Source organism: Apteryx rowi, unplaced genomic scaffold, assembly GCF_003343035.1.
Source record: "Apteryx rowi isolate R43461 unplaced genomic scaffold, aptRow1 scaffold_408, whole genome shotgun sequence".
NCBI classification, from domain to species: Eukaryota; Metazoa; Chordata; class Aves; order Apterygiformes; family Apterygidae; genus Apteryx; species Apteryx rowi.
This window is the reverse complement of record NW_020450606.1, coordinates 705,329-723,474: the sequence shown is the minus strand read 5'-3', so window position 1 is coordinate 723,474 and position 18,146 is coordinate 705,329. Positions and strand designations below refer to the sequence as shown.

At 36.7% G+C, this 18,146-nt stretch overlaps 1 protein-coding gene across 12 annotated transcripts in view; it reads right to left on the bottom strand.

The window, feature by feature from the left end:
* QKI (QKI, KH domain containing RNA binding) overlaps window positions 1-18,146 on the bottom strand; it is a 170,516-nt gene that overhangs the window by 16,342 nt on the left and 136,028 nt on the right. For all 12 annotated transcript variants that reach the window (XM_026075622.1, XM_026075624.1, XM_026075628.1 and 9 more), the window contains one exon: window positions 145-232. In XM_026075622.1, the coding sequence (XP_025931407.1) occupies window positions 145-232 (88 nt within the window). The remainder of the gene's footprint in view (window positions 1-144; window positions 233-18,146) is intronic.

The window sequence follows — 18,146 nt, the reverse complement described above, 5'->3', positions numbered from 1 at the left end:
CAACTGTAAACTACTGTTCTGCTGGTTTTTTACTGCCTTCCAATCTTCAAAGTTACTACTGTACATTTGCCAAAAAGTAGCTTTGGGAAACAAAACCTGCAAATACCACTGTTGCACTGACCCTCAAGATTATAACATGCTTACGTGATTTGATGTTCGCATCTCTGTAGGTGCCATTCAGAATTGCAAGCTCCATCAGCTGCATCTTTTTAAGGCTGTCTTCTCCTTCTGCCTGCACATGAAAAGATGGGAAGAAAGTTAGACTTACTATTTCACTGGTGCACAAGATCTGAGGGACCTGGAATAAGTGTCTTCAAGTTTTAACCACAGAAAATACCTGCTTACCATTAGTCACAAAAGCAGTAGGTCTTGTTAATGTTTTCTTAAAATTAAGTGCAAGTTGTCTGTTGTCTATCACAAACTGGTATTGATAAATATCTTAGAGGGGAAAAAGACCCATGCCATAAGTTATAAAAATAGGGTTAAGTTTAAATTGTGCTTGATAAAAGCTATTTAAGGAAACTTTATCTTAAGTTTTAGTAAAATAAATAAATACATACATACATACTCCTAAAGGGTGAGGTTTTTTTAATTGCTGTTATTAGCTGATTAGAGGAAGAATAAACACCATGAATTTCATATAATTACAATTTATTGTAAGATGATCTACCGTAGTGGATACTGACTACTTTAGAAAAAAAATTGTTTGAGCAGCTTTCCACACATGATGTTAAAAACTGCTTTAAGGCAAAATTCATAATTTTGGTATATATACATGTGTTCTGATTAGGATACAACTATTATTTATACAAGTTACCATTATTAATAATTTTTGATTCAATATAAATGACTTCCCTGAAGCTATCTACCCCCCCAACCTCACTTTTTCAGTTACTAACCAAAAATAATTTTATTTTGCACAACTTTACAGTATTAAGAATAGACATTTTCTGATCTGCCTTTCCATAAATACTGCCACTTGTTTAGTCTACATTCTGTGAACAAGATAACAAGACAGTGACATAAGAGATTCAATAAAGACGTACGTATCATCCCATTCAAGGTCATCAGTGTCTACTTTAATGCTAAGTTACCATCTTGTATTCTCGGATTCTATGCCATTACTGAAACTCTCACTTAGATGGAAAAGGGAGTAGTTTAAGTGTCAGCTTCTTTGCACTTTTTTTTCCTTTCCTAATTAAAAATTTAAGAAATCCAACTTATCTTATCTGTTATTACAATATTTTCTAGATATTTTGAGTAGGATTTTCCAAGGTAATGAGTGAATCTGGGTAATAAGATAGCATGAAAATCTTAGAAAGTCTGATATCAGGGAGGGTTGTTCACCTATCTTAAACTGCAACTCCTGCAGATGGTTTGAATTAGGACTTCAAGGGCACTAGTAATTATGAAAAACAAAATTAAAAGCCACAAAGAATAGCAAGCACTACCAATAATCAAATAAATACATAAGTTTGTTTCTGTTACAACATTGCAACAGTGAAAGGTATCTCACAAATCACTTCAGCTGATAAGAATGTTTACATTTAGTTGTTCCAAAATTTTAGGGAAATATTTTTCAGGCTAGTTTAAGGCAAAAAAACTGTTACACAAACTTTACTCTCAAAACTTGGAGAAGTAATTTACTAAGTTACAAAACAAAAAGACACAAAAAAAGTTTTAATCCAGTTAAAATTACATCTAAGCAAATATAGTACTTAGTGTGAGGTATGCTCAAGTACCCCCCCCCCAAATTGATGGAAACTTTCAACATCTTCCTTCCCTCCCCCTCCTCCCTCCCCTTTCAAATCAGCAGCTTGGAATCAGCACTGTAAGATGGGTCAAGGCTGAATTACTTTCAGAGGCGAGAGATGAAAGTCCTAACTAATAGTTATATAACAAAGATTACACACCATAACAATTTAGGCTATTCTTAAGCGCGATGTAGTGCACTGATTCCACACAATGACTCTAGCATAAATATTTAAGAAGTAAATACATATTCAATTACCATTTTAACTACAAATTAATTTACAATTAAGTACTATAGTATCCACAGACCTCAAACTCTATAGTCTTTAAAATTAGACTCTCTGGAATACAAAATGTACTGATTATAGCATGCTTAATATATAGAATAGAATAGATTTACAATCTACATGCAAAAGTTGCTTCATTTTAGAAATGACTATTCCATTGCATCACTGCTGGTAAATTATCTAGACTATGAAGTCAATCATGATGCAATAAAAAAAAAAATCAAAAAAAAAATATCTGAACTCTATCTTTCTATCCAGAGTTCACAAATTCTTGTCATTCTGGATATTAACTTTGTTTTTCTAATTTATTTTAGTAATATAGTTTTTTTTTGTTTGTTTGTTTGTTTTAACGCGTAGATTTCTCTTCCCTTAGTCCCTTCATTACGGTTATACTTTTGCTACTGGCTTTTCGTCCCCTCCCTCCCCCCTCCGCCTCTTTTTTAAATGAAACAAAACCCCCACAGTGTCAGCTGCATCTCCCATAAAACTCCATTAATGTTACTAAACTTGCTCGGTATCTCCCAAAAGAGTTCAGATGACTGATCTGACAGCCATTAATGACTCTCAGTAAATGCTGAATCTTACATTCCATTTGCTAGGATAATTTTAGTAACTCTGCAATCCCAGATTTTGGGCCACAGTGAATAATTTGCAAATGGAACTATTTATAGGGTAATTTTAAGATAGAAAAGATTTCTCCCTTCTGACACCCCCCAAAGGAAGAGTTATACAAACTTAAAAGCAACAGAAGACAAAGTAATCATCCTTACTCTGGATTTTTAACATTTTCCTATAGGTCACTGCGCTTCCTATGAGAAAAGGTGAAGCAATTATCTAGATTTTGCAAAGTGCATTTACAAAAATAATAGTGGACTTCAATATCCAAGGCAGACCAAGCCCTTAACTATTATTTTGCTGATTTACTTCCCTGGAGTACTGCTTAGCAGTTGATAAACTTTTATTCTTAAAAAACCCCCTCCAAAACGTATTTTAAAACACTTCTCTAGAGACAGTATCGGTGATACATCACAGATACAAGACGGGGACTTGCATGACCAGACGCATCAGCCCTGTCTTTCAGATTTGGGGCATTTTGTTTTTCAGAGTGAATCTTGCCGGGGGCGGGGGAGGGGAGGGGAGGGGGCACTAAAGCTCCTGCCGTGTGGGCACAGGGGCCTGATCCCGACTCCCCCCAGGAGATGGCACTGTTTGTTACACAATAGCAGCACCTCGAGCCAGGGGTGCTCATCGCTGTGTGCACCGCTCTGGCGGGGCTGTGCAGAAGCCTGCTCCCCCGCTGCACCCTACGCTTGCAGCAGCGCCTGCCACCTCTTGCCAAGCTGGGAGTCACAGAAGTGGTCAGGACCCTGTTGCACACTCTATCACGCATCCCGTGATACCAAGCTCTCTACCTGGACATCTTTCACCAACAGCCAAAACCTCATGATGCAGGATAGAGAAAGGGGCCCATGCTGTTGTCTGACCTAGCCTCTCTCTTCCTAACTGACAGATGATCAAATGAGGCACATGGATGCAATCTATCTTAGCTTCAGGCATTTCTGCAGGCAATCTGTTAAAGCAAAGAGAGGTTGCGTCGGGGATACAAAGGCAATCTCTAAAGGAACAGTACATTACCTGCACGGTATCTACAACAAAGCTCAGTCATTTGTACCAACAGGAAGCTACTTTAAGCAAACATCAGTAAGGTCACTTAGAGCCAGATCTGCATTGCTTAGCTGAAGCTTAAGTGACTGACTCAAACCTATCATCCTCCTAATTCTTCAGTGCTTTCCCTTGTATTTCTTATGCACAATAAAACATGCAGATCAAGGAAAAAACCTTAAACGATTATCTTGAAACGTAACTCTGTAACCGTGAGCACTCAGCTGCTCACTGAATACAGACACAGAAGAGCTGTAAGGAGGAACTGCTATCAAAGCGAGCTCCGCACTGGCAGCAGCAGTCACCGCCTGTGAAGCGATGGTCACTGCTCCTCGCAGTAGTTCAGCCGTGCTTGTGCTAGCAAGAGAGACCTGAAGGAGACCGAATGCCAGTGACCAGATGATGCCAGATGGTTTAAGTACCTGCTTTTTTAATCATTATCAGAGTAGGATTAACAGCCACAAGGTTTAAAATGCTAGTAATAGTTAGTAGCTCCACCAAGTCTCTCAATATTGTTAGTATATCTCTCTATATTTATATTTACTTAGTATTAGAACTGATGGAGAATCTTTTGTTGTCATTATTTAGTTGCAATTACCCTATTTCTGCAAGAATCAGACGTCATGTTTTAAATCTTCTCCTTTTGCAGAAATGTCAGAAAGTGTCCAACTTTGCCATCTCTTACTGGAAACACAGAAGACTAGTTTAAACTCATGGGGGGGGGAAAGCTGTCTCTGCATCCAAAAGCAGATTTGAGGCACACAATGGAGAATAACAAAAGACCTAGAGAACACTTCCCAAAATAAAAATACAAAATAAAATGCTCAGTGCTGACACCCAAATAAAATCATGATTCTGTCTCCTATATTGGGTTCAAAGAAAGYTTCAAAGAAAGTTGAAGCTATTAGAAGTTATGCAATAAAAAGCTATTAGTAAGAGCTTGTTTCATGTCAGGGAATAGGGAGCTTGGATAAAGCACTCCATTTCATCTTTTTTTTCCCCTAATGACTTCTTTTCAATATCAATGTCCAAGCTTTTCTTGAATCCTCCTAAATTTCAGACATCCCCAGATCCTCAGAGGTATACTTACACTTAACTAATACTTCTGAAATCATTATATATCAGTCACCTAAATGCCTCATAGTCTCAACTGTGGCATTAATTATACCTTGCTACACAGCTAGCTTACCAAATTCACTATCTTTCCTTATTTTATTATCTCCACTGCTAGTTTTCAAAAACTGTATCATTTGCTCATTTTATCAAAAAGTGTAAACAGCAGTAATCAAGCTACCTTCTCCACACAGTTCTATTTTATCATGCTGTTTTGCAATGTGAATTTACTTTCTGCATTTGCAGAATAGAGAAAGGACAAAAGAGATTTTGTAAAATATAAAAATTCACTTTGGGTATATACCACGCATGAAAGAAATTCAACACAAAACAAATTTTTGAGAAAATTACGAAGGAGTGAAAGAAGGAGTGAAAATTATTTAAGTTATATGTAATAACACTAGTAAGAGTAATATCATACTATTATGATTCTCCTCTGCTTCTTTTAATATTTCAAATTAAAAAAAAGAAAAAAAATACTATAATCAAGCTTCTTGTTTTGGCTATGGATATGTCTACCTATTTAAAACAGTAGCTCCAGCACCTGATTAGCTGGGAACCATTCATATAAAAACAGCACCTCATTTTGAGAGATGAGCTAAGTTTTACAAAGTTTCATACACTTACAGTGCACACTTAGGAGTGCCAAACATTTTATTTTTTATTTGTATATAAATATACACACACTATACATAGAGATTGATATAGCATCAAACCGGAAGTGGCAAGCAGACAGATTCTGAACAGAAGTACATTAAGCGTACTATTTCATTGAAGGACTTAAAAAGAGGACAACCACACAATAGTGTAAATAAAAACATACCATTTTTTGAATTATATCAGCAAAACTACTTACGCATCTAATGTAAAGGCTTTCAACATATATTTACTTCAAATGTATTTCATACAGGCTCCTGGAAGAACTATATCCTCTACCCTTTCTTGGTTCATGTAACATGAGCAGATTGGCTTGGAAAGTGTAAAGGACAGAACTAACCCTTTGGAAGCTAGTAAGTGAGAATGAGCAAATAAATGCTTTTTGTATTATATTATTTTAAAGATACTGTACAGATATTTTAGAAAGCACATCATTTAAAATATTTTTAAAAATTATTTCAACCATGGGATCTTGGATACCCTATCCTTCCCATGGCACAGTAGCTTTGTAGTCCAAACAATTTCTTATTTGGGATACAAAGTCAAATAATGTGAGAGGTAACAATCTAATTATTTTAAGGAGCCTTTCCTGAAGGAAAGACAATATCATGAGGAAATAAGTTTCAGACTTAAGCATCTCCTAACATGAACTAATCATTTTTTATATATACACACACAAAGAAAGTGGAATAATGGGATGAGAAGCATATAATAAATTATAGCAGAGAGGAAGAGGGAGATACCATCATGGAGAAAATGAAAGAAAAGGAGCTAGTGGTAATGTTTATCACAGAGCAGAGATCCACGAGCTAGCAAGCACACATGCTGCACTGCCATACTGCTGCTGGATCAAAACTGAGCCCTGTGAAGCTAGCTAGTTCTGTGACTACAGCTCAGTTAATTCACAAACCAAACAATCCAGTCACCAATAGCATGGCTACCTTGTCCTGATAAAATTCCTTTGACTTCTGATTCTTATCCAGTTAAGTCTCAAAATGTATTGTAATTCTCATTATTACCCACTCCATGAACAAAAATTGCTCTGAGCATTTGTATACATACACACACATACTTTCCCCATACAACACTCATTTCTCCTTTAAAGTAACCACTTTGAAAAATGACAAATGTAATTTTTCCTACATTCACAATAATGCAAAGTGCTTATTTAGGTGACGCTAGTGACTTTGATTGACAGTCAAGCTTCCAAAAGCCATCCATTTTCCATGACGTTTTTGCAACCCTGTCACACATTCCTGCACTTCATCTGGATTCTCAGGAACTGAACTGAGCCCAACCCAAGCAAAGGCAGCAGGCACTTGCCTGCAGTTTTAGCTTATACCAAATGCAGCTGTTGTGGCTTCAGTTAAGAAAGCAGTCCAGTACCAGCTCTTTCATGGCTATCCTTCTGGGAGGAGACAAGCAGCAGCAGGTAGGAAGAGGAAGTGATGGTGGAGCCAAGTCATGCATAAATCAACTGCGCATACAGAGGCCAAACTCGGTCTTGACCCTTCCCAGTCACCTATAGCAGGCCTATTCCACGAGGTACATGGAAACAATAACCAAGAGCATCCTGTGACACAGGAGCACCAAAAAGCAGCACTTATCTTTTCAGCAATTTCTTATGCAGACTGCTGCCTGCCCCACACCACCTCTGCTCAAACAGAAATACTCAGTGGCAGTTTGGTGCCTCTCCTGCCACCCTCAGAGAGACAGGAGCTACCTCTTCTAGCTAACGCATTTTGTCAAAGGCCATATGCTTTTCTCTGCATCTACTTCAGGTTGAGAGTTTTGCCAATAACACAATGTATTTTTAAGAACACAGTTAAGACATTATTTTAAACACACTCCAAACAGAATGGCAGAAAACTTGGCAATTACAGAAAAAACACTACACTAATGAACAAGGATACTTACAATCTTTCTTCAAACAGAAAAATAATTTACAATTTGCATAGAAAATAAACAACTTTTCTACCATCATCTCTCTGGCAAGACACATACATGAAATAGGAAGACGTTCATTATTCTTCAAACCACTTATCTGCATCATAGAAAACCTCTGCAACTTATTAGTTTAATATGAAATTTGGTAAAACATAATAGCACCATGGAAATATTTTATTGTTATTGATCTTATCTTTCTTATCCAATGGGCACTGCTGTCCAGAGGGGTCCGTCACCCTGCCTTCCTACAGTCCCCAGCCGCTATGGCAGACTCACAGCTGCAGCTCCATAGCTGGCACTGTGAACCCCTTTTTGACTCACCATGCTGTGGAATGCTTTTATCTCTCTGACAAAGAGAAATGTTCCACTGCAATTCACTTGTAGATCAGTAAGTATTCCAAACATACTATGCGCCAGTCAAACATCCTTTACACATGAATGTCTCCATTCAGCAACAAAAACCTTCCATTCATAATTTATAAAGAAAAAGACTCGCACACAATATACTACAGATTCCTAGACATGCACGTACTAAAAGCAAAAAACAGATACCAGAAGTAAAATATATAAGTAAAAGATCATAAGCTAAAACAAATTGGAATCCTTGAAGCTAAGGTATACATGCTTAAAATCTATTCTGTTTGGAAGGTCTTTTCATATATCCAACTTAACATTATACTACCTAAAGTAACTAAGGCAATGAAATCCTAAGAAAAGAGACAAGATGACARTAACCAGATGTAAAAAATGAGAGAAAAGAGCCTTTTTGAAGAACCTGAATTTGAGTAACTAAACTATTAATCAATTACCTATTGCAAGACACCTGATTTGTCTTTTGAAAAGGCTAACTTTTACTTCTGGCAAGCTATGCCAGAACCTGATGTTAACCTGGTGTTAAAGGATAAACATTCTGTCATCCCTTCCCCTCAAGAAACTTAGCAAAATTTTTGAAAAATTTTTTTCCAGGCCCAGAACATAAATATCGATAGTTAAAATATTTACCAAACAACTTTATATAGAGTTTCACATCCTTGATGCTTCAACACTTCTGATGGTGATGGAGCATCATATTTCTAAGAACCCTATATGCCATTAATGATATTGTGGCATTGAATAGGTGGCAAGCTATGGCTCAGTTATTTTTCTATTTCCTTTTCAACACTGATGCACACTGCTATGTCTAGGTGGACAGGCAAAGATAAATTAGCATCATTATTTCTTCTGGGCAACACAGTCTGCTTATCTTCTTCAAAGCAAGCTCTCAGTTCAAGTGATATGCAAAGAAGACTGTGTTGTTTCACTTGACAAATTCATGGGTCATAATGTTAAAGACACACTGGGGGGAAAAGGCAGCATATCTTCTTACACTTCCTATTACCTTATCTGACATATTCATGTTTAATCACGATACTTGGCTTACCAACAATATTTTCAAGAGTCCTTATGCCCCCTCGGCCCCCTTCCATTTCAACAACAAGAAAATACAGATAAGGTACAGAAAAATATCATGAAGCACATTTTTATAAGCTACACTGAAATACAGCATCAGTGGAACCTAGCGGAACCTACTGTTTCACCATATACCCTCTGGGTACTAGTTCTTAATGTACTGGGAAAAAAAATCACTTGAAGCATACTGTTTGACCTTAAGTGACTTCCATGTTCGTCCTGACATTTCTTTGGGATGGACATAAAGGGCTCATATGTAAATCACAGGGTTTTGGGCTTTTGAGGAAATAAGTCCTTCAGATGAGTTGTACTAGACATTCAACAGTACTTAATTCTAGAATTTATGCTTTAACATTTTTTGAACTTACATTCATTTCTCCCTCCCACCTCAACCTTTTAAAAGTGCTAATAAAATCAGTGACAAGAACCTCCATGAGCCACACATAATAGCTTCAGCAATTCCCAAAACTCCAGAAGAGAAGCACATCTTTCATAACATATATATGAGCGAAAACAAAAAATCCTAGAAGAATACATGAATACAGAATCTTCTGAAATGTTTAAAAAAGGACATAATTATACCAAAATACATTTATTAAGATTTATTTATTAAGATATTTTTAAGATTCAGATGACACAGCTATCAATAATATAATCTACAGCATTAGATCTATCTTTAGCAATGTGGAAGCTCAGTTTAAAATTTTCAGAGYGAAACACTATTTTTGGTATTTCTAGTTTTGGGAGGCTAGACATCCCATACTCCTCTTCACTGGTTAGTTTAATTCTGAAGTATAAGCCAAGCCATGACCATACTGAATGAGATACTACCAGGTTGCATGCAAACCTATGGTATAAATTTCCCACACAGGGCTCTGTCAGCACATTGCAAGTACTGTGAACATCCTACAAATCTGAAGAGGACAGAAATCAAACATGACCTATATTATGCAGGTCTTAATTCCAGCTGTAGCCTTTGGAGCAGACTGAACTATGCCAAACCACTCTGAGACTGTGTTGACAAACTCTGGTTATATCAGGATAAATGGGTTAACGTCTCCTGAATTAAGTAAATGATATGATATGCAAACGATTTAACTATCAAGATAATGTCACCAATTTACGTTACATAACAACCTACAACCAAGGTGATTGTTCTAATAGATACAGATTAGAGGCAACTATTACATTTAATGATTATCTAATTAAAATATGTGCAGATAGGTCCATTCTGACCTGTCACATTTATCTTTCCTTTCTTTTTTTTCCCCCCTAGTCTTCTATTGAAGGGTTGGGTTTATACATTATGAATGGCTGCAAAGATCCTTGAGCTGAAGCAAAGGCACTGAACTCAGATGTCAACCAAAAAAAAAATATATATATATATATACACACACACACACACATATATATATAGGTTTTTGCAAACCCTAGAGATTCCAGTGCCAGCTGATTTTATTGTTTCCAGCTATGCTAATATTTTAGCACATAAACAAAGCCTTTGATTCTCAAAATGGTACTGAAATATGACCATGTTTTCATATGCAAAACATGTCCATTATGTTTTTTAATCTTTGTTGCCACCCAGAAATAGGAAGAAAAAGGAAAATGACGCTTTATTTCAGAGCAGATTTACTAACCTGGAAAGAAAGTCACAAGTCTATCTCTTTACAGAAACAAGACAAAAGTAACTGCTTGTGATGAAGAGTGGAAAGATTGTTGCTATGAATTAGGATACAGCTTTCAAGTGCCTTCTCTTACATACTTCATTAAATTCAGGATTCAGGGTTGAACTCTATCACATGGGAAAGCAAGCTGTGGAGGCAACTTAAGACACTTAAATTTAAAGRTAGAGATGTCCTGAAAAGAGAATATTGACTAATTAAAATAAAGTCATGTATTACGATACAGAGTAAAAACCTGAATGTTTAGCTTTATCCGATTATAAAATGTTAATATTTAGGGAGCAGCAATCTCACAATAGCTTCTTAGACCATCTATCGCAGTTACTCCTGTAGTCCCATTTTCAAAGATCTTTAAAGGAAAATTATGAGGAAAAAAAAAAACTATCTAGATTTCACCTACCCTCCCTTTCATAAAATATTCAACTAAATTGTTTTATTTCCAAAATAACAGACAGTGCAATGGCACAGTTTTGTTGACATTGCCCCCCTCCAACCCCCCTGCAAAATCTAAGATGGAGCAGTCTAACAGCAAATGACAGTATGACTTAGAGCTGTGTATGAAACTATCAGAGAAGAGAGGAAAAAAAAAAAAGTAAAATGCACAAAACCACAACTAATGCCAGTCTTAAATTTCTAGACCAATTGAGGAAACAACTTTAAAAGTTTAAAAGGACCCCCACACTCAGGATATACTTCAAATAATTCTCAACAGCTGCTAAAATGTGAGTACTAAGAGTTCACAATTACTTCCAGCTGCTTACAAGTATATGAGCAATCCATAGATCTGTTGAATATCACATGCCATGTGTGTCTTACATGCACTTTGCTGGTACTCTAATATAAGCAATACTGTTTAAAAAAAAAAATCAGACTTAATTCTTCCATAAACACCACAGATGCCCGTCCTTATTTTCTTTAGCTCTCAGAGTTCACAAATTGCAGAGTGAGATGATAGCAGCAGTCCAACTGGCTAGTCTCATCGCATTACAGCTGGCTAAAACCTGCTTTCACACAGCTTAAAGATACAGAGAACTGAAAAACTGAATTGCGTGTGCTTTCTTTAGGGGAGAAATATGTCAATCATATGACCTCCTGTGTGAAGGCTCAAGCTGCTCAAGGCGGTGGGTTGTTAGGGCGAAGGCTTTCTTTGCTGTTTATTGAGCTTTCTTTTCAGCTTTCACAGACTAGCCAGCAGTTATTTGCAGGGACAGGAGTGAGGACCCGGCACTGCCTCGCTGCAGCCGTAAGCAAAGGGCCTGCGAGGGGGCAGGAGGTGCCGCACGCTCCTGTGACCCACGCACTGCGCTGCCGTGTTTTCCGACAGAGCTGTGACTGTGGCTGTCTGGTGAGCAAGGAGCCCTTGGTGCCCAGGGGACAGAAAGGCAGCCGCGCGTACTGCTGAGCGCTGCTCTGAGCACCGCACAGCTGCCAAGGACCAGAAATACACCCGGTGACTTCTGTGTTAGTTAAAAGCATTAGCTGTTAAAACACTTACAGAAACGGACACAAGGTAGTTCAAAATCCAGCTAACCCTGAACATTTCTTCACACTGTCACATGAGAGGAGCCCAAGTAAGACAAAGTTTTTTCTATCAGTTTGAATGATGATTTAAAGATTATTTTTATATAACATAAATTTAGCATTAAACATAAATTTAAAAGACTTAAGGCAAAGTCTCATACATTTAGCCAAGACACTTGTGAAACTTATAGGTACTACAGAAAAATATACACATAACAGATTTCTGTTTTTTAAAAAATAATTCCTTTARTATTGGGCATCAGCACTTAATAAATTTAGTTACTACAGATTAGTGGATTCTTAGTAAATCATTAAAAAGTAGTAAATATCCTTAAGCAGCAGTCATTCTCAAAATACCATATTTCAGTCACTTATAGCTACTCCACAATAATACAAGTGACAATCATTTGACTTCTTTCAGGAAGAAAGACTAATATATTTCCAGTGTACACCATTCAGACAAAGTTATTTCAAACATATACAATAATTTTTGTTTAAATAATGTATTATACTTTCAGAAGAAATCTGGAACTTGAAGATGGAGTAAAACTTGTTGACTATGTTAAAGAAAATACAACCAGCTTCTTTATCACATACTTTTATCACATACTTAAAGGTCAACTTTTAACAGCCAGATTCTGACAAACAAGAAAATCTATTTTTTCATAATCTAGTAGGGGACAGAAAAGACTTTTCTTATGATATTCAGCTTTGCATATGAAACTGCATTCTGCCGCATTTTTCAAAGAAAGATTATAAAACCTTAAAACTAACAAGTTAAAATCCTTAAAACTAACAACAATCATTTACTTCTAGAATTATTACTAGAGCTTTAAAACATCATACATTCTGATCAATTCGATAAAAACATCTTTCCATTATTTACAAATTTCACAGACCAAATTGCACAAGAAAATATGCCTGAGCAATTTAGGCATAGCATAGCTAGAAAAGCTTGCATAAAAGTCAGATTTTTTTTTTTTTTTAAAGAAAAAGCAGGAGTTTCCATAAGAAGTATCTTCTGGAGTCTGAGGTAAAACCTAAACATTTTAAATTTTTTTTTTTTTTAAGGTTACTATAATGTCTTGCATGAGTAGCAGACAATCTGCCATTTTTGTATGCAGGCCATGTTTGAAAACCATAAAACACTATAGGKAGAGGCATCTCCCATACAAAGAAGAGAGACCATAATACAATACTGATGATGTAGTCTTCCATCCATAGGAGATTAGGGTCACGAGGTATGAGAGTACCAGCGAGATGCTCACCATTTGGTTAAGCAAATGGAAAGCCCCAAAAGAAATAACTGACCAGAAAATTTTCTCCTCTTCTTTCCTAATAAGCTATGTATCAGGAGACAGCAGAGCAGGTGCAGAGACGGGTAGAGAGCTCAGTGTACTTATGCACTCACCCAAAACAGAACAAACAAAAAAACAAACCAACAAGGCTCAACCTGCCACTGACAGTCCTGGGGGCAACGAGGACCAGCAGACCTCAGGAAACAGTCTAAATATTTCTTAAATGGCGAACTGCTCTCTGCAGTACATTTTTACAATCATGGGAACTTCCTTCTGTTTTCAAGACTGACATGACTAAATAACAGACTTATGGAAATTCCTGGGGAACAAGCTGAAGGGAGAGAAAGGGTATACTTTATGGAGAAAAGGGAAATGAACAGGGATGTGATGTTTCTAGTCTTATCAAAACACCACAGAAAAAACTGAGGAAGTGCTAATCTGGTAAAGTAGACAGAGTACCTAGAGGAGCAGGATCTTCACAGGCAAGCCAAAAAAGTACAGAAAACAAGCAAACACACACGTAAGAATACAGCTTGAAAAAAATGAGCAGGATGAAAACAGAACAGAGAAGAGCTATTATTCACTGACCCCAGCTCGCTTGGATTGCCTCAGCTACCTCACCTGACTCTACGTGGACAATTTGCTGCGAATTGAAGAAGCAATTTCACTTCCTCTCCCCGCAGCCCTCTCTCCCTGGAGCCCCCCCGCTCCGAGCTGCTGCATCCTCGGCAAGCGGACAGAAAGCCCGCCTGCTCTCCCCCAGGGTCGGGCTGCACGTCCCGCACTCAGCAAGGGGCGAAACCCCAAGTTCCAGAGCAGCAAAAAGGAAAGAAAACAGTCAGCTGTTAGTTTGGCCCTCCCTGACTTGTTTCGCTGCAACTTTACTGCATTTTTATCCAGCTAATAGATGCTATTTGCTAACCTTTCATTTTTAAAAGCCTTTATAGCCTTTGCCTCTTTCCTAAGCACTGGAAACTATACCCTATGGAAACTAGTCCTCTGTATTTAAGAGACAAAGTCCCCTATAACTGAATTTCAGAGTCTATGCTCAGACTTCTTCTGTAGAGAATCCCACTGTCTCTCTGGCATCTCTTCTCTATAAGCTGAAGTTAGTCTTTGCAATTGTCCCTTTTCTTCTTCCTGAAGTTGTATTTTAAAAAAAGGTTTCCTGTAATGTAAGCACTAAATAACAGAAAGTACTATACATATATATATGTATGCAAATGCTAGGCAAGGGAGTTTAACTTTCTCAGAACATGAAATATTTACATACATCTTAAAAAAAGGAATCAATTAACTAGCATTTAAATATATTTTGTAAATCATGATTACATGAACCTATATGACGAAACAAAGTTCTTTAAGTCTAACTTTCTGCCTTAAAATGAGAGAAGTATATATCAGGCCTATCTTAAATAATTCATTTCCCACTGTCCTTCCCTCCAGTTCTACACACTAATTTCAAAACCTCCCACCTCAGTAGAAACACAGACACAAGACTTAGGTGACCATTTAGCAGGTTTCACATTAGAAATGTGATCAAATTTTACTGCAAGTTAAAAGCCTATCATCCCAGGACAGAAATAAATGATAATCAAGACTTCTGAAGTTCTATTTGCTGCTCAACTTTGCAGATTTTATACTGTTATATCTGAACAGCTTGCTAAAGCACTCTGAATCAAATTTTACAACAAAATTTCATTTAACAGTTTTCCTTTTCTGTTTTTAAGCAGCTGTGTATCCGGACTCCTGCTGAAACAAGCTGCAATCATGGAGTCATCCTGGATCAATGCTGTCATATCATGCTCAGGAAACTATTTTTGATAGGATGATATTTCTAAGTGGGATATCCCTTGTAACCTTTTGACTACTCTTAAATGCCAATGCATATTGTATCAACTTTGCAGAGAAGGACAAGCAAAATTCTTGTATTAAAAGAAAATCCATCTTAACAACCCCAAACTGTATTCAATGGTAACTTCCCTTTCTCCCATGCATTCACTACCAGTGCACTACATATCACTCTCAGTCCAAATTGTACCATCAGCTTCTTCCTACTAACAAGACTTCCATGTGTCCATTTCCAATATGCAACTTCCACCCCTTTTCAGAACAATCCTTGAATCCCTGTCATACAAGTCAACACTCTCCCATTTCCGCATTTCTAGGTTTCATCCTTGATTTTTTTTCCAAGTCTTTCTCCACAAATGTTTTAAAGTTGTTCAGAGACTCCAGTTCTCTAAACACTCCCTGTTCCAATCCAACCATTCAGAGAAATCAACTTTCCATTTAGAGATCGGAAATAAGTACAGTTAACCTGCCTTTCAAGAACTGTAGAATTATCAGTTCATATACCAGTAGACAAGGTGCACACCCAGAAATAAAAGCAGCTTAAAATATATTCTGTACAACAGGATAAATCACCTGAGCCCCTCTTAATCTCCTGAACTATGGAATCTCATGAATAATTCAAAGTAATACCTAAATTCACATATTCCATTTAACTTTATGGATTATAAACTTATATGTAGTATTTTGTATTAAAAACACTCCTTTAATGCATGTAAAAAAATGACTTACAGAAAGAAAAAAAAACTAAAAAAGTTGGAAAAAGTACAATTAAAGCTTTCAGTTACAAAATGCAGCATAAAAATTAAGAAGCAAACCTAAAAAGGCATACAAGCTTTTTGACACTATTTGACAGTAAATGCAGAATATTCATTTTCTCATTATCAATGAGAAGAGACAGAGGACTCTCAAGTCAAGGAAAACAGAGACAACAAAGGTCCAAAGGGACTGAAAGACTTGGGCAACTATGAAGTGATTCAAATAAATGGAAAACTAAATGAAACTTTTTTCTGGAATGTGTAAAAATAATCTGCAGTGTATCCGCACATGCTTGAGTTCAGAAAGCTGAGACCTTTAAAGGAAGGAGAAAAGAAAAAAAAAAAAGAATAGGAATAAATCAAATAGAAAATTTATGGAGAATAATCTAGGGGAAATACATTCAGACAGATTTACCCTTAAAAAAGTACAAAAAAAGTTAAAAAAAGAGAGAAAAATTAAAATGCTATCTTATAATTTTTTCCCAGACTACAAATTAGTTCTAAATGATTAGGTACAGTGTTACAGTGCTTTCAAAGGAGTCAAAAAAAATAGTTAAAAGATGCAAAACTCAGCCTCTCAGCTGGCACTTCTGTAATACTTTAAGCGAATCTAACTGCTGGTGGTCAAAATCCTACTCTTTCCTCACTTTTACCCACCTGTGCAAAAGTGCAGGGCACTTTTCTAGCCTTGTGCTGAGCTATGACAACCTGCTAATCTGGCAAGACTTTTTTTTTTTTTTTTTTTTTTTTGTCTGAATAACTTTCTGCCAGATAACTATGTTGAAAGAGCTCACTGCAGGCTCAAATGAGTGCCAGCACAAGGGAGGAGAGATTGAGAGGAGCTGAGACCTCCCCTGAGTGGAGCTGTTGATTGACTCAGCTGCATGTGAAGTAAGAGTCTTCGTTTTGCTAATTCTAGGTAGCAGCAGCCTAGTTTCCAAACTGGGAGCACGCAATTTTCTTTACCAACTGGGGATGAAGTTGGAAACTATCACCTGACAATCAACTGACTTATTTTCATATTAAAACATTTCAATTCATCATTCTTATTCCTCTCCCTTTCTCTTATGATATTATATTTGATTCTACACAGTTTCTGCCCATTTCTCTTGCAATCATTTTTCTTTGTTTTTCTTCTCTTCACTGTGGTCGTCAATGGACGAATAGTATTTATAGTCTTCTTTACCAACTTTACCAATCGCTACCTTAAACTGTGCAAAATACTCTCCCTGCTTGTAGAACTGTTCAGCAGAAGCAAAGACTATAGTAGTCTCAAACATTTACTTAGTAAATGTCTAAATGCATTCACATTTTGCTGAGATCTTTCAGCTTATTTGATATTCAAAAGTTCTTTCAGCCTACCTTGTTCTAGAAACATCAAAAAACCCTCTATTTTAAATTTCTTTTAAAACATCATCACCTTAAACGGGTACATTTTTACACCTAAACCTAATCCACATCTTAAAATCCACACCAGCAATCAATATCCAGTATTTATAGACCTACATGTTAACAAACTGAAAATTATGCACCATTTGATATTTTGAGGACCCTACAAAAAAATCAATGCATGTATTGATATATATAATATATATAATATATATTATATATATTATATTTGTTTATTTATAAATATATATATTTTTGTATTATATTCTTCTGCAGAATTATCCTTAGTGGTGAATTCTCCTAAATGGAGAACAGCTAAAAGTACTTTAAAAGAATACAGCACTGAAGAGGGGAGAGCTTTGAGAAGAAACAGCTGCTCCCTACAAGTCTAGTAGAAAGCACATTTCTTTGATTCTCTGGATTCCCGGACCAGCAGGAGCCAAAACCACTAGAAATATAATAAATTAAACACAGGGAACAAGTACTTTGCATAACTTTCCACTTCTTCTCTCCACTATGTTACTCTCATCTTTTCTCTATGTCCCTCATACTCCTTTGCATGCTCTGGTGCTTGCCAGACTTCAGCAAGGTGACTAACCTCTCAAAAATCACCACAGAATTTTGAGGGTTACTTTTCTACCATTTACCAAATAAAATCAGCTCCTGGAAAGGCCTGACAAGTGCTCAGGTATTTTGTGATATCCACCCACAAAATAAGCAGAAGTCTGCAGTTGGGTTCAACAGTGAAGCAGAAAGCGGACCTTTACTGCAGTTGGAATC